This window comes from Vigna unguiculata, chromosome 6 (genome assembly GCF_037176805.1).
Source record: "Vigna unguiculata cultivar grain cowpea cultivar isolate G323 ecotype 2 chromosome 6, ASM3717680v1, whole genome shotgun sequence".
NCBI lineage: Eukaryota > Viridiplantae > Streptophyta > Magnoliopsida > Fabales > Fabaceae > Vigna > Vigna unguiculata.
The window spans coordinates 41939924-41966478 of NC_140797.1; the positions used below are offsets into that span (position 1 = coordinate 41939924).

At 30.4% G+C, this 26555-nt stretch overlaps 3 protein-coding genes across 3 annotated transcripts; 1 reads left to right on the forward strand and 2 right to left on the reverse strand.

Annotated features, from left to right (window-relative positions):
* Positions 1-943: 943 nt before the first annotated feature.
* Positions 944-3206, reverse strand: LOC114186673 (patatin-like protein 7). The gene is made up of 2 exons (XM_028074649.2): positions 2161-3206; positions 944-1723 (listed from the first exon to the last, which is right to left on the reverse strand). Exons 1-2 carry the CDS (start codon positions 3088-3090, stop codon positions 1346-1348), a joined length of 1308 nt encoding a protein of 435 aa, XP_027930450.1. The 5' UTR covers positions 3091-3206; the 3' UTR covers positions 944-1345.
* Positions 3207-18620: 15414 nt separating this feature from the next.
* Positions 18621-19531, forward strand: LOC146885898 (putative pectinesterase/pectinesterase inhibitor 26). The gene has a single exon (XM_085674628.1). The coding sequence runs from the start codon at positions 18703-18705 to the stop codon at positions 19354-19356; it is 654 nt and encodes a 217-aa protein (XP_085530754.1). The 5' UTR covers positions 18621-18702; the 3' UTR covers positions 19357-19531.
* A 2417-nt stretch (positions 19532-21948) lies between these two features.
* On the reverse strand, positions 21949-22906 carry LOC114189143 (uncharacterized). The gene has a single exon (XM_028077849.2). It carries the CDS (start codon positions 22823-22825, stop codon positions 22178-22180), a length of 648 nt encoding a protein of 215 aa, XP_027933650.1. The 5' UTR covers positions 22826-22906; the 3' UTR covers positions 21949-22177.
* Positions 22907-26555: the final 3649 nt, after the last annotated feature.

Here is a 26555-nt window from a genome sequence, read left to right on the forward strand (position 1 = left end):
ATAAAAATCATAACGTAATTTGAAATTAATAGTTTAACTAAATAGGAACAGGGTGGATGATGTTAAACTGCTAAAAATGTCACCTATGTTTCTACAAATACAACTCAAGAACACTATAAAGTCCCCTTCAACATTAATACACCCTACCACCCACCACAAAAACTCCCGTGGCAATTCCACTCTCATTTTTCGACCCACCACGTACCTTAATGCATTCAAACCCTGCCAAAAGGGTTTTTTTGTTTAAGCTAAATGGAAATACTTTACCAAAATTGACTTTGAATTATAGAATGTAAATCCAGTAGTAAACATTACAACTTGTACTTTTCACTAAAAATGTGAAAATTGTTTTCTTAGCGCCAAAATAACTTTAATAAAATTCAATTTCAAGTATATACTGTTATTTTTTGTGCTGGTTTTTCCGTGCCAAGTAGTGGTCCTGCATGAAAAATCTTTTCGTAAATTTCAAGCATTGAATACTATTATTATTATTGTCTTGGTATAACAGCATACTCAATTTCAACGTGCTACATGGTGACCACTTATTTTCAAAATACTGAACCAAGACCAGCCCTACACAAAAACGTCAATACTGTGTCACGCGTACGTATTAATCGTGCTAACCTATTCATTCTAAATCATTCCTGCAACTCTCCCACTAAAATACTTTGGGATCACTTAACAATTTCTGTGATTGAATTGGTAATGACTATTATTAAGAGTGAACTGTAACAGCTTCTGGAATGCCAACAAAAATGGCATTTCCAACTTCGATTTCAATTTTACTCGATTTGACGAGCGAAGCTAAGTACAGCCTTAAATTTTATCGCGACCAAATATCCTATTATCAAAACTACCATAGTTTCTAATTCTTTTAAGAGGATTGCAATGTAATGATCCTGTGTTTCCTTTGCAAACAATTTAAAGGTGCAAATGATCCAAATTTCCAAAATCAGTGTTTTTTTTCATTGCATTCATTCAGTCACAATACTACTACTATGAGATGTTCTTACCGAACAGAAAGTACATTTTTCTCTTACAAATCAAGCACAGCTCTAACCTTAACCAAAATTCATCCGGGACAATAGCCATTTACACAAATCACTATCACTAAATACATGTAATATATACGAAAAACTAAAGAAAAAAAAAATAATTTAGGAAGGCAGTGGAAGTAGTAGTAAGGATTCGGTTCTGCACAGCTCAGTCTCAATTTGCCTTAATTGGTCCCAAGCGGCAGCTAACCCAACACCACAAACTTAAAAACTCGCATAAAAATTCAACCCAACAATCAAATCTAACTTTGGATGTTCTTCCCTCTAATCTCCATTGTTTGTATTCTCCCTCAACAATTAGAAGACAAAGTGGACAAGGTTGTGGCAGAGGAGGTTCTGCTGGGGGAGGGTGAGGCGTTGTTGTTCTTCAATACCACAGTTGGTAAAATGCTGGTTTTTCTTCTCTCTCCTTCCTTAATTATCTCTCCCCCAAACAACTCTAACTTCTCCAAGTTGGAGTTATTAGCCACCTTCTTCCCTTTGAACAAAACGGATTCAACGTTCTTCTGCCTCAACATCTCCTCCGAAACTGCCAACAAATCCGTCTCTGATTTGCAGGACTTCACCTGCGGGCCCTTGTTCGCCTTCGACATAACACCGTTTGACTGAATCCGCACATAATTGTTCATCCGACAATCACCAAATGCCATTGATACGGCTTGATCAACCTGCATTATTTTATTTTCGTTCCCATCAGAATACATATCTAAACCAATAATTAAAGTAAACCAATTCATTCATTCTTTTTATTATTCTAGTTACATATAATTATATAACCAAATATGTCGGGTGTGTTTGTAAGGTAGTTAACACATTTATTGTCCTCTCTCTCTAACTACCAAATTAATTAAAACTTTATGTTAACAAAGCATATTTTAGCATATGATTGTATTGTTATTTTTATTATTACATTTAATTTATAGGGGATAAAAAGTAACTGGGTTAATTATTTGTATCATGATGATTTCTTTAATTAATCTAAAATGTTTAATTAAAAGAATAAGACTAGAATGTCATTAACTAAACTGTGAATTGCAATGCGTTTTATTTTATAAGATAAGAATGCACATAAAACATGAAGATTATTAAATTTGGTAATTCTTACCATATCAGAAGCACCTTCGCCAGCTATCTTTACGAAACCAGACGGTGATTTAACGGCGTTAAAGTCTGACTCTCCGTTGCCGAGGGAGAGGACGAGAAGGTCAGAGACGCCGTTACAGAAAGGGAACTCGTGTTTGTTATTGAGCACGTGCGTGATGGCGGCAGCTGTTGGATTGTTCATCGCAACGCCTCCATCGACGGCCACTATCTTCGTCCTGCCGTCGACGGACCGCATCACGGTGGGGCCCGCGAAGGAAGGGTCAGCTGACGTTGCAGCGCACACGTCGCTCATCTTGAAATCGTAGCCGTCCATTTCCAGCGCATCGGCGCGCGAGAAAACAAACGGCGCGCGCGTTACGAGGTCGTAGCACGGGATCAGCACTGGCTTCACGGTGTCCCTAAGCGTGCACTCGCCGAACGTCTTTCGGAAGAGCTTCTCCGCCTTGGACTCGGGCCGGAGCACTCGACGGAGGATCCCCGGCCGGCGGGAGATCTTGCGGCGGTTGTCAGAGAGAAATTTCAGCGCCTCCTCCGCGGTGAACAGCGGCTGGCCATCCTTCCCGCGAGTGAAGAGCAGAGCAGCGAGGACACCACCGACACCAGAGCCGGCAGCAGCGTCGAAGAAATCGGCGACGCGCGAGTTCGCGTCGCCAGACTTGCGGCGAAGGCAAGCCTCCAGGTGTGCAAGGGACTTTGCGGCAAGGATGCCTTCAGTGGCGCCGGCGCCGTCAATGCAGAGGATCCTGACTTTGCCGGCGGTGTGTTTCGCCGGTTTCGCGTTTTGAAAGGAATTGGTGCGATTTTCGGCGTCGCCGTAGCCGAAGAGGAAATTGTTCTCGAGAATGGAGAAGATTTCGTTTGTGAGCTTGTCAACTTCGAAGTTAGAGTCAATCATGTTGAGGTTCATTGGAGATGTGGGCATTGCCGCCATTTCTGCAGTTGGAGCGAAGTTTGTTTTAGAGAGAGAAGTTGTAGAGAGAGAGAAAGAGGTTTCGAGGAGAGTTTGAGTTTTGTGTTTGTGTTGTTGAAGAATTGTGATGACGAAGAAAGGTGTGGAAGGTGGGTTTATATAGTGATGAATGAGAGTGAGTGAATGTGACGATCGAAGAACATTCCACCTCCCCGTGGTGGGCGATTAATCGGCACGCGATTTGTGTTTTTGTTTTTCTCTCTTCTTTTTCTGAATTTAATATTGCGTGTTAAGGGATTGGGCAGAGCGAGCGAGGGAACTGTTTTTGAGATAGATGGTACTTTAGAAAATAGCAATAATTTAATAAACTACCAATTTCATCTTTGTCTGAAAATATTAAAATGAAAAAAATTGTAGACATTATTTTCCAACAAACAACTATGGTGTATTTATAGTAAAGTTTAACAAATGAGTATGTGTTATGAAAAATGTTGAAATGTAACCGAAATGTGGTTTAATGTTGGGAGGGAATTGTGTTTGAGATGGGTGAAACTGATGGCACTTAAAAAAATGAAGAGAAAAGCGATGCGTTGAAAGGAAAGTAAAATGAGGAGAGCAGAAACAAAGTTAGAATTGAAGGACTTTATGGTGTGAATTTAAAATGTTGTTGGTGGGTACAGTGTTTGGTTAGTCTTCTTTCTTCTTTTTGTGTTGCACCCTTTTCTTCCGTGCTGTTGCTTTATTCCGGTTGTTTTCAATTCAGATCGTAAATTTTAAAACTTAGTGGGGGGAATGTCATGGTGCTGTTACCAAACGGAACTCTCTTCTTCTTATTTTAGTCTTTCACAACTATAATATTCAGTTTACCAATGTTTAATTGAAAGTGTTTCTGTACACTAAGTCTTTTTTTTTTTTCAATTCTTCTTGGAAGTGGTAGGAGAATGACATGTTAAAGTATTGTTATAGATATTGTTATTTTTTAGGTGCTTATTATTCGTTAAATGTCATTCGGTTACTAGATATAATTGATTTGACACCTTTTCAGAAAAATATAATCTTGAGAAATTTTATAAATAAGAGTTAAAAAAAAATTCTCTCAATTTTTGCTGAATTTTGTAATTAACCTCTTTTTTAAATTGTAAATTAATTTAATCCTTCATCTTTAAAAATATGTGTTTAGTAATTCTAACCAAATTTTATTAAATTGATTTAATATTTCAAACATGTTTCTCAATTAACATTAAAAAAAATGTGTCAAATAAAATAAACTACTGAAACGATATCTTTAAAACATTTAAAAAATCAAGTGAATTTAATAAAAATTTGGTTAAAAAGATAAAGACTAAATTCTCACATTTATAAAATTTTAGAATTAAATTTAGCCAAAATTCCATTAACTAATTTCAATATTCACTCAAAATTAAAAAAAAAACATTTAATCTCATAAATAATTTTAAAATCAACCGAGGTTTATAATAAAACCTCTTCTACACGTAAGATAGTATAATTACATTCAACCGTAACATTCTTAGCTCTTATTTTTAACTAGAGTTTGGTGTGTTTTCAATAAAAAACCGTTTTTAGCAAATTATTTTTTTAACTTTTTAATTATTTTAATTAATCTCTTACTTTTTAAATATTTTTCAACTCTAGTAATATTTATTATATAATATTTTCATATATGTAACATATAATTGACAATAAAAATTTGAATGTCAAATATAAAAAAATATAATATCATAACAAATTTAATATTGAAATGAAAAAATTATAATTATAAAAAATTCAAAAATAGATAATTATATATATATATATATAATGTGTGTGTCTTAGTGGTATTTATATTTAATAAATTTAGTTATTATTCTTTGAGACAAATTCAACCAAATATCTATGAATATGAATTTATTTATTCACCTGTACTACAATTTATATAAAGATATGTGTATTTTGAAAACTCAATTATCCTTCTCCAACTCTTTATGTCATTTCATGTTTTTTTTGGTTGTGCTGACAAAAAGAATACTTTCACATTATAAATTCAATATAGCATGCTCTCAATGTTGAGATTCAATTCTTTTTTTGTCTCAGTCAAATTTTATTCTTATAAGATGTATTATACATATTTTTTAAGTAGTTTTAAAATATAAAAAAATAAAAAATTATTCAAAAATCTGACACATCTTAAGTTATATAAAAAAGTTGACAAAATTTAATTATTAAAAAATTATATTTTAAAAATATATAACATTTAAGATGTTAATCCACATAAATCATTAAAGTTTCAAATCTTAAAAGATTGATTGTCATTAATAATAGTAATTTAACACATTTGTAGTAAATAAAGATGATATCATTTATTTATCGTCTTTGGGTGAAAACATTTAGAAATTTGGTTTTGATGGAAATTTATTATTTTATATTTTTTTAAAATTTATCATATCTGTTAAATTATTTATAATTTACTTTTTTTTTATTTCGCTCTTATTGATTAAAAGAATCTTACCTTTTTATATTTTGTGTTCTTTATTTTTATCACTCTATTTTAAATCCGTCTTTAACCTTTGTTCAGATCAAGGAATGTATTGTTGCTACAAACAGATATGTGAGTACTTGAGATGTTTGTTTTTACAGGTTTGAGGGAAAATGTTGCGACGAATTGAGAGCGATGAATATAATGAACCATCTTACGTTTTGAAAAGACGTGCAAGTATGTATTGTTCAAGTTCTTTTGAAAGACCAAAACAACCTCTTCATTCATGTGGAAGCAAAAATTTGTTCCTTATGTTGTTTTTATTCTCCCAATTTTCTTATTTTATTACTTTTTAAGCATATAATAACACTAGTAATAATAATAATAATTTTACTATTTATATTTAAATTTATCACCTTTATCCTCGTGAATAAAATGATAATTATATAATTTTATCTATCATATATATCACATCATATGTAAATATTTATAAGTTTTCATCTCAAATCCACTTAAATTATATCATTTTTCTCTTAATTCAAACAATATGATAGTTTCATTTTTATTTTCTGAAATTCATCCATTCACTCTTCCTCAAATTCTCATTCAAGTCCAAGCACACCATTAAAATTTAGAGTAATTTAAGTAAAAAATAAATGAAATGAAAATCTATCGATAGAGTTTATAGGATATTTGAGTGAAAAAGAAATGAAAAAACATGAGTTGGAGGGATGAAAGAGTGAAGCTACGTAGACATACTTTAGACAGTGTAGTGTAGGCACCAAACTTGTACGGTCACTATTCCATAGCCTCATAGCTCATGGTTTTCCTTTTTTGGACTCTTTCAAGTCTCTTCTTCTTCTTATCATTCTCATTCACACACTCACCAAAGGGAAGGTCGGTTATTTTGTCTTTCATCCTCCGAAAAAAAAAAACACAAATCATTCTTCTAACATTTTTACCACCTTCTAACTACAATACAAGTTCCACCCATCATTTCCAATAATAATACCATACTTCTCATTCTCAAAACAACTTCAATCTTGTTTCATTGATACAATAGTGCCAAGAATGTCAATATTTTAAGAAAAAGATAATATTTTTTTTTTATTTCTTTACCACGTTGAATGATTTATTATACGGAAATTTTTTACGCGTAGCTTGGTCATCGATTATTTTTAGGAATATTGTGAAAAATGTAATCAGAAATCTATAGTAGAGTTGAATCCAATAGTGAAATAAAAAAGAAAAAGATATCGTGTTATTAAGATGGTTAAATAAAACATTCATAAAAAAATATAAAATATTAAAAGATATTACTATAAAAATGGTTAAAATAAGATTTGAACTTGGAATTTCATTAAATTGGAATTTCGTCGCCATTATATAAAGAAACATTGGCCCAAAAATTTATGAAGAATGCTTTTGATGTCGAGATTTAAATGCATTAGGCCATTCACAACCAAAGAGGGACGTCCCACGTGTGCAAAAACCAATTGTTGGTTATGAAATAATGAGAGCAGTGCCAAAGATACTCATACGATATTTTCTTTGGTGTGTAATTGCAAATTTATTTTTTATTCTAGTTAAAAAATAAATTTTAAATTAACTGTTTTGTTCATACAAAATTACATTTTTATATTGTATTATTGTTAATCGCTTTTACATTTATAAATTGTGTTCGTCCTGCTAGTTTAAACTGTTAAATAATGCAAATTAAGTTGAATTAGTTTAAATTTTGTGCGTGATCACATTTTTGTTTGTTCATTTTAATCTATTAGTTGTTGGATGAAGTCACACGATAGCCTAAGCAATGTATGAAAAAAAGGAGGTTTCAGTATGAACTTCATATAAGGGCAGACATAATTCATAATAAAGTGATGTAAATGTAAAGGCATATTTCAGTAAAGATGCAGATACTGAAATTAATGAATTAAATCGGTTAAAAGAATGTTGGATTACAAGACATTACACGTATAAGAACAAGATAAATTTCTTTTATTGGTAAAACGAAACGACAAGAGCAATCAACATATGTTTTTTTATTTTATGTTTTGGGATATATAAAACAATCTTTATGTTTGTAATTTTTATTATTTTTATATTTGTAAAAGGATCGAACATCCAAATATTTTCTATAATCAATTAATTCTTTATTTTTGATAAAAAGTGTATACTCATAAATAAATAATAAAATGTTGAGACTTTTTCATATAAGTTCATATGTAAATTGATGTACAAAATGTTTAAAATTGGACACTAACATATTTCTAAAATGAGGTTTTTACTCACTCATATATTATCATCTTGTTTTTGTTATGTGTTGTTTGAGAGAGGATTACCAGAAACATAAATCACTAATGAGATATGAATCCAACTTACATATAAGGGATTGACATCACCTCTAATTCAAAACTTTAAAATCTTAAAACAATAAATTTATAAGTCTTCATCCTTATATGGTGTTCAATTTGTTTATTTTTACTTAATGTAAAATTTATTCATACTCACGCTCTTTGCCCTCTTTTTCATTGGTTAGTAACCAATATAAGAAATCTTCACTTTTGAAATCCATAACATTTACATCAATTACAGATCTAATATAAAATCAATAGTACATCCAATGTAAAATGTCTAGAACGTATAATGTTGAAATTCTTGATTTCAGTAAATGAATTAATAATTTAACAACTTTTACGGAATATAGAAATCAAGCCATATATGTAAATGTGGAATCATGCAAAACCGTTTCTCTCCCAGATTTGGATAAAATAAAATAGAGAGAGAAAAGTAGGAGAAGACAAGCATTAATGGGAGAACGTGCGTTTACAAGTTGCCATAGGAATCAGTACTAGAAATAAATTGATGGATTAAATCTCGTAACATTAAAATCTCTTTTCAAGAATTGTACTTTGAATTTGCAACTTGAATGAATACAGAACATAGACTACTAACTAGACTGTGGTGGGTAGGGCAATAATATTACAGTGATTATTTCGATTGGGGAGAGTAAAAGAAAGAAGGGAATCCAACAACAACACATCGTTAATGTTGGATTGTTAAGGATGTTTTTGAGTGGTAGAAATAGTAAATGTAAGAATATGTTACGTGAAAGAAAGTTGATTGATATTTTGGACAGTAATGTTGGGGATGAGATTCGGTATCAGGCAGGGAGTGTTACGTCGCTGGTGAAGAGCATTGGTGGGTAGTGTAAGGGTCAGAGGCAAAATCTGAGTAGGGCCTCTCACAAAGATGTGGTCTCACTCACAGATCTTACCCTTTTTCTCTTTCTCTTCCATGCATTCTACGCTCGTACCGACAATGAATCGTTTCTTCTCTTCACTTTTTCTATCTCTCTAATTTCTCCACTTTATGATGTTCTTGTTTTAAGGCGAAAACAAACAAAATGCCAGGTTCACCGTAACACAGATTAAGCCATACCTATGTATATCTAACAATTGAAAAATCACACAGCTCAATCATGAAGATCTCTTGAATATTGTGGTGATATATGTATATTTATGAAACGATGTATCTGTTTTTAGTATTAAAAAATAATAGTTGACCCTGGCCCCTTCTCTAAAATACAGTTTGAGTGACAGTACCACTCTCTCAAACCGTACCATAGAAGTCCATTGACGCGTACCAGTGTACCAACTGCTAGTGCTTAGCTGTGCTCATCAGACTCGAGCTATGCCAAAACCACAAGGTTGTACAAAAATCACATACATCATCTCAACTTGTTGCTACAAATTTGTTTCATGGAACACAAAAATCAATAAACAAAAAAGAAATAAAAACAGAACAGAAATGAAAAAAAAAAAAACACGTCTGGTATTGAAGTGAAATGAGTAAAAATAGGTAGCTAAAAATGTTTGATTTATAATAAAATAATAGGAAAAAAAAATGAACTGTTATGAATTTTATCAATCAATCTTGATTTTTTTTCCTTTTTATCTTTTCTATTTTCATCGCAAAATTGGTATTTTATGTAAATTTTAATGTATTTCCTTACAAATTAGCGATGAAATTATTGTTCATAGGATTAACCAATATGATATGAAATTTCATATTTTTTATCACAAAAATAACACATTTTCATTAATTTTCTTTTTTTTTTTAACCATGATATTGAACCGTTGACGATCAACTAATTGAGAGTATGTTTGGTTTAATTAATTTTTGAAACCACACACAGATGGATTATGCGTTAGAAAATCAATTCTAATCGGTTCTATATCACTTTGATGTAAAATCAAACATGTACTGAATCTTACAAAAAAAAAAATTGTAATAATGTTTGTCTTGACTTATATATTGTAAATTGATTTTATCTCTAGTTGATTGGATCTCTGACACACCTCTCACATCGAGACATAATCATTTTGAACATGAAACTATATATTATATATTCATACATGATTCAACAAGAAATAACACAATAAACTTAACATACTACAAATTTTGTTAAGATATAATTTTTAAATGATCCTGATATCATTTTAAAAACTAAATTTTAAATCTAAACCAACCTTACTAAATTGGTTCCTAAGATAAAGTTTGTCCTAACTTATCTTTAGTTAATGTGAGATCTCTAATTAATGAAATAATGTCTAGATTTTGTTCATCATAGTTATAGAGATTTAGGAATGACAAAAATACTCGTGCACGTGGGTACCTGCAGATAAAATTTGTGATAAATAGTTGGTACTAATACTCGCTTATAAACGGATCGGATGCGAGTATTATACTATCTGTACCCGCGAATATCCGTTACACATAAAAATAAAAATTATATTTATATTTATATTTTATAAATTAAATTAAATTAATATTTTGTTAAATTAAATTAAATTTATATTAAATTTTATTTATATTTTATTGTAATTTTATTTATATTTTATTTTAAATGATTATAAAATATATTTTTTTAAATATTTACGGGTATCCATGAGTATCTGCGGCTTTTAAAATATTCGCGGATATTTTTTAAACGGGTACCCACACGGATATCGAAACGAGTAACATGCAAATTTTTTTATTGGAAGTCGGATTGTGTATAGGCACTATCTGTACCTGACCCAACCCGTTGTCATTCCTAATATAGACCAATTTTTCAATATATGAAAAAAATAATTTTTTTAATGTTCATGTTTGTAAATTTATGAAGTATAGTTATATATCCACCACAATATACCACACAATCTGAAAATGGTATAAAAGATGGAGAATGAGATAAAAAAAAGGAAAATGAAAGCGATGAGGCCGAAAGAAATAGAAATCACACATGATATTCTTGACATATTATGATTTACGATTTGGTTGTGATGGAATTGAATACTTTTGAGATGAAAATTATATATAGACGTGTACTTGCTTGGGAGAATGACAAGTAGTCAAATACGTACATATGGGGTCAACCGAAGGACGAAGGTCACAATTTGAGAGCTGTATGAGGCAGCCATACTCATAAATTACCAACCAATCAAAGGTTAACTGTTTTCACTCTGTCGGCGCCACATCATGAATTCCTTCATTAACTAATTTTTCAATTCAAATTATTTCAATCTTATGGCAAAAACTACACTTCACTTCATTTTTCTTCATTAATATTAATCCTAAACTACTCTCACTATACTTCCTCTTATCCCTTGTCCCTTTCCTTTTGCTCTCTTGCTACGAGGGCGTGCTCAAATTATTATTCCAATAAATAGTTTATTTATTTATTCTATATATCACTAAACACACAAAAAATGCTTTTATGGTTGACTTTTCAATGTGAAGAGCAAAAAGTAAGAGTTGACTCATGCTCTGTCATAACAAAAAGTCATAAGAGGCAATAGAGTTTTGGAGTTAATCCAACAAATTAGCTAAATACATTATCCTATTATATAGTTTTAAATTGAACGATCTAATAAAAAAAGAAGCTTCAATAGGTGTAGTTGGAGCCCAGTTCTTCGGTTGAGGTCAACTTGGATCTATTCCCCTAACCGATGTAAATGATTGTGATCACAAATTAAGTTGAATCACACTTCACAATCCATCGTTTTCATGTTGTCGTCACCCAATTACTGCCGGAATTAACAAGGATTTCGGGAGTGATTGATCTAACTCACTAACCCAATCCTCAATGGGTCCTTTTCTCCAATGTGACAGCAAAATCATGATCCAAAATCTCACCAAAAACCTAAAAGAGAAACATGAAACTGGTCGAGAGTGAAATGTTTCGCTTTTCCTCGTTCCTTAGATGGCGGGTCAAAAAAATCATAACAAGTATATGTTTTTACGCTTTTCCTCGTTGCCTTGCTTTTCACTTAACTTAATTATCCGTGTTTAATTACTCTCGCAATTGGTCCACACACACATATGTTGGATAAAATAAAAATCGTTTACTTTGCTAACGATTTCCTCGTACAGTCACCGACGCCCAAGTGCAATGGTCTGAAAAATAAAATGGAAAATGTTTGTAGGGTGGGATATTTGTGAATCTTGGGCATGTATGTGGGTGGGGACACCGTCAAAGGTAGCGTTAGGTGAGAATAGAATTTGCATTTGCATGTCAAACAAACTTAATTAGAAGCCAACATTGTCGCCACCAAGTGTTGTCGGGGCCACCACCGTCCGTAATCCAATTAATTAGTATCACGCTTCTTTCTCACCGGACAAAATGGGTTTGTTTTAGGGTCCTTGATCATGAGTTTAGCCCTTTAATCATTGAGGTTTGTTAGACTAAAAATATGTTTGTGTATGTACATAAGTATGTGAACCTCTCAATAAAGTGTCTCACAGTGGAAAAATTGGCCTTGCCCACACGCTTGTATATTTACACATTCCATGGGGGACCATGCTTTTTCGTGTCCCTTCAAATATCAAAATCTTTGACTCTGGGCAACATTATGCAAAGCTCTATATTGCTCATACCTTTCTTAATTGCTTCTACTGTTTACGGATACAAACTAACAATTCAATTGGATTTATACGCCTACCTTTTCAAATACCATTTTGTTATCAATTTTAATATCATTAATCTTTTCCTCTCGATCGTCACCTTCGAACTTCACTTTATCTTATATAGGCATTTTGTTTTTTTATCTTGCACACGGAACACAATGTTAGTATGAAAAGATAGATTGCATGACTCAGAAACTGACAAATCGTTTGTTTGAGCATTAATGTACTACTACATTCTCTGTGGTAATTAGGACTCAAATTTATATATTATCAATGAAAAAACGAAATTATGAGAGAGGATCTAATTTAAAATATCAAGTTAAGTTCTTTAATAAAGATTAGTTATTTTTAAGGTTAATAAATATTTTCTACTGCAAAAATAAATTTAATATTGGTCCATCCTGCTAAAGGTAGTAATATATTTTGGGATTTCCAAATTAGGTTTAGAAATAAATTTTAAGTTTGTTCCTTTTTACTAATAATAGATTTCTTAATAATTGTTTTCAAGGTTTATAAATGTAATTGTCAGACATGTCAAAAGAATCCGTATTTGCAGTTATCTGCAGATAAAATCTGTAATGAGGAGAAAATGAATATTAAAAATGAATATCTGTTGATAACAAGTACGAATATTTTTTATACCGTATGTTAACGGGGTGGGTACGAGTATTATAGTATCCGTACCCGTGGATATTCGTACTCACTATACTTTAATTTAAATTAAAAAAATATGAAAACATAAATACATTGATTTTGAATGGGTTATTTTTTATCAATTGATTTTAAAAAATTTCTATTTATTTGTAAATTGTCATTCAACACTATTTCAATGGATTATTTGCACTTTGTTTGAAATTTATAAATATTATGCATTGTATTTTTATTTGAAATTATGATTAGAAGTTGTTGTTAAATATTAATTTTTTTTTGTAAATACCTGTGAATATTAAAAAAAATATGCAGGTACCCGCATAACGAATACCCAAACAGATATAGGTAGGACAAATTTTTATTCAATGGATAAGGTATATTGGAACTACTATCCATACTCAATCTGTCCTATAACATCCCTAATAATTCCTCACAAACATTAGAATGACTTTGAAATTTCTAGCTTAAACATGCTTTTAGCTTATGCTGTAACATTTTGACACAAAAAATCCTCGTGTGCTCGATAAGTAGTTTGTTTTGATACAGTTAATTATGTTTTTTATTGTTTAAAAATTAAAATTAAAGACAGTTTAAATATTTTAATTTTAATTTTCTAATTCAAATGTGATGATTAATCTTAAAAATATTATTTCAATTAGAACAATTATGTACAAAGTTCACGTGTCATGTCTTTGAAAGTTTTTCTTTAATTTATTAAGTTATTTAAATTTGTATTGAATATGATAAATATTGTTTCAGAAAAATAGTCAAAGTTGACAATGAACTTGAGTCCCGAAATATATGTTATTTTCTAGATCTATATTTAGATATATAATAAACTCTCTTTTTTATCATTCATCACAATTCTACTAAATTCAAATTGGTTAATTGTTTCTCATGAAAAATGTTTATAAAGTGTGCATAAAATTTACAGAAAAATGCTTATATAATATATAAAAAATTTGCCCGAGAACATCTCACAAATTACAGTAATAACACTGTTACTAATTAAAGTATTACAATTTCATTACAATATCCTGTGAATTTTTTTGTTATATAAAATGGTAATGTCATTATCATTGCCGTTTAAATGGTACGCAGTTGCTATCATCTTGTAATGTCTGCATGATATTCAGCACTTCTGCATCAACATTTGTCTCTTGAAGCTGTTCCTTTCATTGGTATTATTATAACAAAAGCTATATGATAGCAAAATGTATGTAACCGACGATAATTGCATTTTTTTTTTCAAATTATTGAACTATATTTTTTTATGTACGCTGATATTAATATAATTTAAGACTTGGTGGTCATGATTTAATTCTACAACCAGTTCATAGTTCTTTTGACACACGTATATATTCAAGTAATTGCATATTAAATAAATTTTTGTGCCTGAATGTTAAGAGGAGTAGATTTAACAAATTTGGTTAGTATTTATTTAGCCAATGTCAACTTTTGCATAAAGAAACTTAACAAATTGGTATTGTCCGCTTTGGAACATTTTAGCTCCGTCACGGTTTTGTCCTTAAAAGACACCTTGGAGGATGGAGGGAGGTAGGAGTATTTAAACTTCGCTTGACCTCGACTCCTAAGCAATGTGGAACTTATTGGGTGTACCGGAACAACAAGGGAAGTTGAAGGGGAGTTGTCGGTCCCCACGGTGGGCGCCAATGTTCCGATTCCGATTCAAGTTCATCCGGCAGCCATCGTTTAGGAACAATCACCACATTCCCGAGGTATTGTCCGCTTTGGAGCATTTTAGCTCCATCACGATTTTGTCCTTAAAAGACTCAAGTTCTTCAATCAGTTCTATTTGAAAAAACAACAATAGACAAAAAGATATTACAAAAATATAATCTAAATATTAACTTTTGGAATATTCCAAAATATGTGCATGTAGTTTTTCTTTTTTGTTACTTTTTGTTCATAGAGCAACAATGCGCTCTTTAATTCACAAAGGAAGATGATATGTTTTATCTTTTGACTCTTCAACAATGCAAATAATAGTTAAATTCTTTTTCTACTAGCTAGAGTAACATCATATTTTCTTCTCCATGACATCGCATTTTGTTAGTAATAGCATATCCATAATCCTACTCAGAAACTTGGTAACTGATTCACCATCCTTCATTTGTAGTAACTCGAAATCCCTCCTCATTTTTTCTTCACTAAATTCCAAATGTGTTTATAAGTATCTTTTTGCAAATAATAGTCTTCACGAATAAAAGAAGATCAATAGACTAGAAAATATAATGTTTTAGTTACGTCTTTTAGGTTTTCTAGTCTCAAATTTTGTTTTCTGTGCATCTGTATTAATTAGCAGTCGGTGATGTTCTTGAACTCTAAATTCAAATATCGGTACTCTAATTATCGAAAAATAACAACTCTTTCAAAATTGGAATCAGTGAGCATGGGATATGATAATTAACTAGGAAGGAAGAGAACTGATGAAAATCATAAGGCTCTTGACACAATTGAATACGAGTTTCTCTGTTTTTGAGAACAAATAAATGTTATATTAGAAGCTGAAAACATATATATAAGCAGGAATACAACAAGTACTACACGTCATCTTAAAATTTTGGAAACTACGTATTACTCGAAAAACCTCACTAATATGGATGACATTACCTAATATATTATATATTTAGTTATTTTAATTTCACCCTATTAGATTAATTTTATATAAAAAGAGTACAAAAAACATGTGTAGGCATGGACATGGAAAAGTCAACATAAGAAAAACTTTTTCTGCTGTTTTGGTTGTTCCAATCCTGAACATAGTGTTGCTACAACTACTTCAAGTTATTTATTAATATTTATGTCGCCATCTATTAGTGACTACTTTTCTAACCTAACTAAACATGCATAATCATGGACCGAAAGCAAATACCTTCCTGTTAAGTATGTTAGCCTTGAATTTAAAAAATGTTGAATCACAAAGTTGGTTACGTGTAAGCCGATAAGAAGTGAGTAATAAAATGTTTTTGGTTCAAAGTTTTGGTAGGGAAGCTCACAACCTACGGCAATGGAGTAACAAGACAAGATTTATGCACATAAAAAATTGTGTGTGTGTGTGTGTTTTGTGTGGGATGAAAAGGCAAGTTAAATATGGTTTAAATAGTGTGCCATGTCGGATGGTTGAGAATAGTATACAGAATTGATGATGAACAGAGGGTTTGTATTATTGCGCAGCATCTTATCTTATACGGAAAACAATGGGTTTGATATTGAATAATGACAAGTACACACAGAGACATATTCTAGATATAAATAAGAAAAACTACACGTGTGAAGAAAAGAAAGGCGAAAAAAGGCATGATTACGAGAAAGACCAAAATAGGGAAGATGACATTCCTGGACTGAACAAACTTTCACGACCAGTACCCACAACAAACACCCCATACATAAAATATGAACTTTGGAAGGGGTGAACTTAATAATAAAAAAAATGAATTAAATTGTGATTGGGTTATTAAGTATGATGTAAAATTGAGGTTGTTGTGATATTATAATGTTTGTGTAGATTGGTTGGGGAAAAAAAAATGTGAGGGTGAGATGCATGTATGGGGGCCAGCAGAAAGAGAAGGGTCTGGTTGGAGATTCCTTACCGACAGTTTTGTGGGAGGGGCTGGCATGCATGGGAGATACCAGGTACCTCTGTGGTGGCCTGCTCAATCTTTGTGCAGATTACGTTCCACTCAACACGAAACTTCAACCAAATCGCATTCTAATTTTTTAAAAGGAAACTATTGGCTACCATCTTCTTTTTATCCTAACTTCACATCATATTTTTGGATCTCATATCTGCTCAACAGTGCAAAATCTTTAATAACTGTGCATCACAGAGTCTGCCCATTATGCAACATTATTTAAAAGATGAGTTAACCCCGAGAGTAGTAAAAAAATTATGCTACAATAACAAAAATCTAGAAAATATTTTAATTACTCATGTGCTCAATAGTTTCTAAACTGATAAAATTATAAAAGCAAATCTCCGTGTATTTAATAATTTACTTGTTAAACTAATATATTTTAGGGTTAAATATGTTTTTGTCCCTCAAGTTTCAGAGAAATTTGGAATTAGTTTATCTTCAAATTTTTTGATCAATTTAGTCTTTCATATTTAAAAATACTTGACTATAGTTCTTTTAACCAAATTTTGTTAAGTTCATTTGAGTTTTCAAGCACATTTTATGATAGTATTTGAATTGTTTACAATATTTGACATATTTTCACTTTAATATTAACTCAAATATTATCATAAAATGCGTTTAAAATGTCTAATAAACTTAATAAATTTTGATAAAAAGGAATAAATTCACGTATTTTTAAAAATGAATAACTAAATTGGTATAAAGTTTTGAAGATAGACTAATTCCAAAATTCACTTAAACTTGAAGGACAAAAAACATATTTAACCCTATATTTTATTAACGTTCAAAAACATATTTAAATGTTTTTTAATACTTAAAAGTCTGATGACATATTTTTTGTTTTGCGATAATATTTTGAATTGGAGAATATGTAGGAATTAGAGATTAGTTAATTTTATTTTCTAGGATTTCAACTTTGATTAATTAATCATATAATTTGTAACTTTAAAAAGCATAGTACTAAGGTTTGGATCTTGATACCAATATCGGCTGTGTATTTTTCCACCTTGCGGAACTGAGTTGGGTATGTATGATTCTCGCATGGCCCGTTGATTTTGAGACTAGTTTGAGTCACAAGTCCATTATATCCAAACTCTGTTGGATGTGGGTAATATTTAGCCTTTTCTTCCTGCACCTCAAACATTTCTAATTCCACCCCCATAATTTTAAAAATAATATATTTTTATTCGTAAGTGTGATTTTGCATATTACCTATACTAGAACTTTTGGCTTTCTAGAATTTTGGTGATCCGTCGTAGGCTTAAGTTTGAAACTCCATTCATTTGATTTTATGAGTTTATATATGAAAAGGAAAATTCATAAGGGAGAGGGAAATCAAAAGAATTTTACAATCCTAGGAAGTCATGACTGATTATTAAAAGGACAGAGGAAGAAAGAAAGTACGTTGGAATATAATTAAAAAAGTATATGGTCTAAAATATAAAATTGCTTTCTAACTAATTGAGAACATACAATTTGCACTGCTGCAACCTTATAGAATCTAAGAAATGTAAGATATAGAAAGCATGACATGAGTGTCTTACCGAACTAAAAGACCCCAACAATAAATAAATAAAATTGTATGTGCATGAAATTAGTATATTGAAAATTAAATATATATTAATTTAATTTATTAATTAAGAAAATGTTATGGTAATTGTCAATAACTAATATCTTTTTCACCACACAATTAAGGGTGTTAAAGAATATGAATGGAGTAAAAACTAAAAACGGTTTGAAAAGGAGCTATAATGAGCGTATTCTGTTGTTGGGAACCGCTTTCTACGGCAAAGTTTCACAGTTCAAATAGCGGAAACGTTCTCAGTGCAAGAAGCGTCTCTCTCTCTCTATCAACCTTCTCCTATCTATACCTTATTTTGGACATAGGAGAAGGAAATCATGGCTTTCAGTTTCATCATCAAAACCTTATTCCTCTTCGTCTCCTTCTCGGGCCTCGTCCTCCATGCCCACGCCGTCCGCACTCCGCAGGCCCGCGTCTGGTCCCTCTGCAAGCCCACCACCAATCCATTTATGTGCTTCACCACCATACTTCCTCATGTCATAACTTTGCCAAAATTTAATGTCTACAAAGCGCTGGAAATAGAGATTGATGCAACACGGGTACTGGTCGGAAACACTACCATCCTCATCAATACACTCCTCGCGAACCCAGCCAATTCCAAGGATTTGAACGACTCACTCTCAATATGCTCCGACCAATTCGATAGCATGATGGACGCCATTAACGAAACCATCACGGTAATTGCGCAGCGCAACGCCGCCGAGGCACGCTTCAAGTTCAGCGCGGTTCTCTCATACCTCTCCGCATGCACCGACGAGTTCACCAATTCGCCGATTGTGAAGGAGGGGAAGGACGTGTACGATCTCGGAGGGAATTGTTTGGACATTATGAAAGCCATTGAAGATAGAGAGAGTCGTCGTCGCCGAGGAGCACCGGTGCCAAGCCCAGTCCTTGGCCCACTACCGGTGGCAACCCCAATCCTTACCCCAGTCCTTACCCCGTGTCAGAATCAAATTGGGCCTTGCAATTAGGCCCAATATTATGATATTATCCCAGTTAATCAATGTTTAAATAATTATTCTCTTTTCCTATGGTTTGTAACTGGATGATGCTTTTGTGTGGGTAGGAAGTGAGATGTTATGGGAATAATATTAAGGAAAAAAAGAGAAGAAGAAGGAAATGAAGAAATTTTATTCGTTTGTTAAATGGTGTGATTTTATTACCAGTTATGTTTGAATCATAAAATGAATCGTCTTGTTTTAAATATTAGATTCCACTATTATGACAGTTCTCCTATTCATACTTTATTTTCTTTTAAATAAAAATGTATGATAAATAAATATTTTATATATAAATTATCTCATGATTTAAATATACAATAATAATTTTAAACATATAAACTATGGTTAATATTTACGCTGAATAGTTTATAACGTTACTTATTTTTTTAAAACTATTTCTAAATTTTGAACAAAACAATAAATTTTCTCAATAGAGTTATTATTGTAAGAATAATGTTATTTTATTTTAATGTAATTGGACAAAATTGTTAGGATTCTTAAACTACAATGTGGGTTAGTTTATGATAAATGAGAAATGTGAAATAGTTGATGTAATAATAAAAGATGATTAAGATTATACATCTTAGGGTAAATATGTTTTAATTCATAAATTTGTACGTTAAGATGATTGATGTAATAATGTTATTTTTTTTAATGTAATTTAATAAGATTGTTAGGATTCTTAAACTATATTGTGGGTTAAGTTATGATAAATTTGTTTTAGTTCATAAATTTGTACATGAAATTAAAATTTGTCATATTTTAAATTTTAATATATTTTGGTTTTTAAATTTTAATAAAAGTAAATTAATATAGTAATTTTAATTCAATATTAAACGGAATGTTTTGTAAAGATTGAATTATAATATGATTTGATTTTAATATAGTGTAATATGATATTAGATAATGAAATATCTAACATTTTAATGATAGATATTACGATAAAAAATTATTAATGAGCAACATTAAATAATAAATTTATAAATAAAAGTAATTCCTTTTATTAAAATGCTTAAAAGATAATTTTTCTCATAGCCACATGCTTTTGTTTATAAAATGAGTGTAAGAGCTATTTACAAAAATAAGCCTATTTGTATTATAAATAAAAAATACTTATGAAGTTATTTATTTAATAGTACGTGGTTCGGTTGGGATTGTCAAACAACATTATGCATAACTTGCATAAGAGGACATCAATGTAGAATACTAGAGACAGTTTAACTATTGATATGGTGAAGGAGAATGAGCAGTAGCATATCGATATTGCATATGTTTTCATAAGTGGACTCCTCAGTGGAATCTTGTGGGTAGTCTAACTGCTGGCGCTTCAAGGGAGAAACCGACCGACTACTGTTCATTGTTAATTGCATAAATGCAAATCTTCTTTGAAGTAATCTCAATTGACTAATGATTGACCAACAAGTGCAACAACTAGAATAATTGTTGAATGACAATAGAGGAAGATCATGTTGCAATTTTCATTAGAAAAATCTTCTTGGAAGTGATCTAACTGGTCAGCGATCGACGGACAAATCTATAAAATACAGATAATAAAAGTTAGTTTGATAACAACGCAAGAGAGGAAAAAACACTGTATAAACGTCTTCCGAATGATAATCAACTATGATTCTCTAATCAATGACCACAATCTCCACTTTTAACTATGTTATTGTTGATTCTTATTGCATTATTTTTTCTTAGTTTTGAACTTCTAATGATGGTTCTCACCTCCTGTCGTTAAAATTACCATTTTTTTAACAACGAAATTTTTTTAGAAACGGTGTTTTTATGAATTTTTAAACTTTAAAGGATGAATTTTAAATGGACAATAATATTTTGACTACTAATTTTTGACAACTTTCTCTTACAACATGAGATGTCATCTCTTAAGTGATTTTGGAATATTGAGAATGAAAAAATGGAAAAGTAGAAACCAATTAAAAGATGACACCTAAGGTTATAAGAGAAAGTTGTCAAAATTTAGTAGTGAAAAAATCATTTTTCATTTTAAATTAAGTACAAAGTTATCACCGAGTCTTATTTTACAATGACGAGTTCCAGAACATCATTTATGACTATCATAAAAGTGATTTGTATAAAAGAAAAATACACAAGTATCAACAAAACCCAATTCAAAATTATGCTTATATGTATCCCAACTATTGAAAAACATATATAATTAGTGTGCATGTTAAGAATTCAGTGTATTTATAAATATAAATGAAATAATGCTACAATTATTATTAAATGTGATTTTCTCGCAATTAAATTATCATTGAACTATCTTAAATGATATATCAATGAGTATATAATTATCCTCTTATCAATTAATTATGCAACAGTAGAGATTATTAGTTATAATTTTTATCATCAATTATCCTTTATAGGAAAAGTAAACTAGATTTGATAACTTATATATTAAATTGAAAATTGAATATATTCGCATTTAAGAAGGATGAAAAGGAAGAATTGGCATCTTTTTAGGACTAGTCAATTATTAAAAATATAAAGAAATAATTTAAAGCATAATGAAAGAATAAAGTTAAAAATGAGAGAATAATGTAATAAAAAGATATGTGTTTTATTAAATATTACGTAAAATATATAAAAGGGAACAATCACCCCCTACACCAAAACCAAAACTTTGAAAACTTTCGTTGGGCTAAAGAATGTAAAAAAAGTTACATAATAGAGAAGTTATAGGCCTGGTAATCTGCATGATGAGATTCACGGTGGGTTGACAGAAAAGCCAAACTCCATGAACTGGTTCAGCGTGTTGAAGAGAGACGGCTTACGAGACAGTTCCGATGACGCTGCTGAAGGCAGAAGGGGCAGATTGAACGGGTGTAGGACGCGGAGGAGGCAGAGATTTTTCAATGTCAGCAATGATGTCCAAGGCGATCCCTCCGAGCTTGTAAACGGCGTCGGAGTCCTCGTTGAAGGGGAGTTTGTCGCTTTTAAAGGTGTCCTGGCAGGCGGACTGGTAGGAGATGACGGCGCTGAACTTGAACTTGGCGGTGATGACGTCGTTCTTGGCGATGGCTTTTTTGGTTTCGGCAATGGCGTCGAGCATGCTGCTGTACTGGTCCTCGCACACGTTGAGGGAGTCCTTGGTGGATTTGCTGGCGCCTCCTTTGGCTTCCAGAGATTGGATTTTTATTAGGGCATTTTTTGCTTCCGCGAGCGTGGCCTCCACTTCCACGTCGAGAGCCTTTATGGGTTCCACGGTGTTTTCGGTGGAGTGGGATTGGATTGTTTTGGAGCAGAGTGCAGGGTCTGTTGTTTTTTTGCAGAGTTGGTCGATGTTTTCGCGGAGTTCGCGGCTTACGAGGTGGATGTCGCGGGTGGAGAGAACCGGTTTTGTGAGGAGGAGGAGGAGGAGGAATGAGAGGGTTACGAGAAGGGTGAAAGAGGTTTTGATGATGGGAGTGGAATCCATTGTCTCTTCTCTGGAGAAGCTTTTGAAGATCAGAGACAAATGGAGAAAGATGAGATACCTGCGTTGTCTTGCTATACTCTCACCCGCATCCCCTTTTATAATGCTTCCTCATTCTTTCTATACTATAAAATGCTTGGTGCTCCTCAAACCTTGCTCTTCCATGTTTCTCTCCACCAAACATTTCAACACTCTTCAACAATAACCAGGTCAAACAATACAACATCGAAACTTTTTATACATTTTAATTTACTCATTAATTATGAAACTTAACAAAGTTATTTTGTATATATAGAAGCCATTAAGCATGAGTAACAAAAGTTCTTAAGTGTTAATATACGATTTTTCCTACTTCTTATATGTTTATTTTAATATTTAGCATTTAATAAACAATTAACGTAAAATGTTATGAGTGTTTTGTTTAACTGGACATTTATTTAATTGTTATTACTATATTATTATTATTATTCATGAAATTAATATATTTTAAGGTTATAATTTTTAAGAGGATAATTATAATTAAATTGGTACGATATATTTCGTGTTGTTGTTATCTTTTTAAATTTATTATTGACTTACAATTATGTCTAAAAATCAGATTAGCTTTATTATCATGTGTTTTTAATAGGCTAATTTAGGATATGATACGAGGTTGAAAGTAGATAGTAGATATACAAATTATCAGTTTTCAGTAGAAGGTATTCTAATAAAGTTGTCTCACTTATAGAACTTAAGTTATGAATTTACATCAATAAACCTCTAATATTTTATGTGAGTGTTATAGTTACGAAATAAGTTTTTATATTTAATATTATTGATTTAAATTTAAGTTTAATATTTTTTATCAATAAAGGTTTTGTAAATTTAATATTTGTGATTGATGTTTTGAAATACTTAGGTCTATATTATTATTATTATTATTATTTTCTTGAATCTTTTGGATATTTGATGAATAATTAAATATATAATATTATTGGAGGAATATTATTGGAGGCTCAAAGGGTCATTTGAATAAATAAAAGAAATTGAAGTCTTCATATATATGATCGTTTTTTCCATCTTCTTTTTCTGAAAAAAAAAAACGTTTTATAACATGAATCCTTTAAAAAATATTCTAGATATAATTTAGAAAGCGCTAATATGGTGAAATTTGAGGACACCAAATTCACCATATTTGAACCATGTAAGTATGAGCTAATGTTATAAAAATACAGGATATATAATGTTCCTATAAAATTGAAAGAAAATGTTAGGGTGTTTTTTGTGGTTTTATTTTGAAAAAGGGAAAAAGAAATATTATTGAGCAGATGAATATGGATATTATAGTAGAATGATTATAACTACAGTGTTAAGCATAAATTAATTGTATCATCATAAATGTCCGATATAAAGTACACGTGGAATTTATCATCTCCATGCAGAGAGGATATACAGTGGAGGAACCAAAAATTTTAGGAGCCCAAAATTTGTTATATATAAATTATTATTTTTAATTAAAAAAATTAATTTTTTACATAATTTTTTATTCAAAATAAGCACTCATGACAATATAATCCAAACAATATAACAATAATATATATATGAAAGAGTAACACAAAGTTTATCATCAACAATAATATATATAAAAAAAAAGTTACTTTTAGTCAAAATGGTTCTCCAACTTTTAAAACCTATAAAAAAACATTTAAAAAGTTAAAACATGTTGATGACAATTAACTTATTGAAAACTAGAATTCAAATTCAATGAAAATAAATTCAATTACATGTAAGAATGAAAACATCTGAATCAAGTCCTCCACTTGGTTTTTTACTAAAAAGATAGCACGGTAAGCAATACGTAATATCTTTTAATGGCGATCATTTTTACCAGACAACGGATAATTTTCTATATGCATTTTATATGGATTCATTTTATATAAGCCCTTCATACCTCATCAATTTGATTTGATGGGTATTGCCAGATTTTAAGACGCTTTTTCAGATCACGTTCTAAAGTATTTTCAAATTCATTATATGTAACTTTAGGAACCTTAGATAATTGTTTTTTGTTTTCTTCAATATTTGGATTATCATGAAGTTTCTCAATTTTAGATGACGTAGATGCATTTTTTTCATCTTCATCACAAGTCTTCCTCTTGAAGAAAGAATAAATTCTTTTACTCTTTATCATAATTTTTCTAATATAAATTTGTCAATTCTTTTACAAAAAAATAAAATTATGAATACCCCAAATTAAATCTTAAAAGCAAGACTCAATATTTTAAGAAAATTAATAACTTCTAAATGATTAGCTTCCCTCACCTTAGAGTAGATTCCTAATCTTACTCTTCCCTTACACAACTTCAAAGTCTAAAATAGTTCTATTTACACAAAGAAGAGTTTGATCAACAATTAAAACATGATTTTATGATCTTTAACAGATAGAGATATGCCTAGAGCATAGAAAAGCCACAAAGGAAAACAAATTGCTTTAAAAAAAGAAGGGAAAAAAATGAACTTACTCAAAAGAAAAAATTGTTCCGTTCAAAATGTTCATTAATTCTTCAATTTTGTCATAGTACAATTTAATTTTGAAAATAATAAGAAAATGATGGTAAAAATTGAGATGAAAATAAAATGAAAAAAAAAAAGACAGAAGCACGGAAGAGAAAAACTAAATAAAAAAATATAAAAAATTATAATAAAAAAAACATGATTTTTGAATTTAAGAAAAATAATTCAAACTAAATTAATATAAATAAAATAATAATATATAAATAAAGTAGTAATATATAAATAAAGTAATAATATATAAATATATTTTTTTAAATATATAAAAAAAATAAAATATAAATCAATTAATATAAATAAAATAATAATATATAAATATTATTTTTTAAATAAAAAAAAGGGAAAAAAAATGGTTGAAGGAGCCGTGGCTCCTCTCTGTCCTAACGTTGTTCCGGCCTTGGATATACACTGTACCCAAACTCAATCTGGTACACCTGCCACCAAACGTAATTGACTTCATACACAATACTTTGGAGACTTCCAACAAATTTCCAAATATATGTTTCTAGATTTTCTTTCTAGCTTCATTCTTAGCCATATAACTTTATCTTGTGTCTAATAATTCATAATTTAAAATTGATTAACAGTGAAAAAATATTTAATAGTAAAGTTTAAAAATTTAAGTTATGATTTAAATTATCAAAGTTTTAGCTTGATTTTAAATTAGTGTCTAATTTTATATTAAAGATTAATTTAAACATTAACTTTTTTGATAGATAATATTAGAGGCCAATTTTTATTTTAATTTATTAATCAATTGTAATATTTCATTGAATATTTTAGATATTGATATAAACTTACTTTTATTAAAATATAGACTAGAATAAAAAACAAAATGTAATTATCTAAAGTTAAAATTTTAATTATTAATAAGCTATGATATTTAGATAAATGCTGTAAATTGTATTGTGTTTGAGATTTAAGATTTACTACTTTTAATTCGAAAAAAGTATACATGTTGGTTCTGTTGGATGTCTACATCCATCTATTGAAGATATATGTTGATTTGTGTTGTATATGTCAATTTAAAAAGCAAAATAGATTGTGATCCTAATAAATATGAAGAGATTATTGGGAAAAAAATAACGAATTATACCCATTCATCTAAGTATGCTTCAACGAATCTATCTACTGACAATAAGAATTTTCTATTATCAATAAATGGTTGAAGGATTAGTTGGAG

Bases quoted from the DNA above. Each gene is read 5' to 3' on its own strand.
- LOC114186673 (XM_028074649.2), bottom strand. From the start codon at position 3,090: ATGGCGGCAATGCCCACATCTCCAATGAACCTCAACATGATTGACTCT. The intron at 1,724-2,160 runs GTAAGAATTACC...AAAATAATGCAG, and splicing joins GCGAAGGTGCTTCTGATATG to GTTGATCAAGCCGTATCAAT.
- LOC146885898 (XM_085674628.1), top strand. From the start codon at position 18,703: ATGGCTTTCAGTTTCATCATCAAAACCTTATTCCTCTTCGTCTCCTTC.
- LOC114189143 (XM_028077849.2), bottom strand. From the start codon at position 22,825: ATGGATTCCACTCCCATCATCAAAACCTCTTTCACCCTTCTCGTAACC.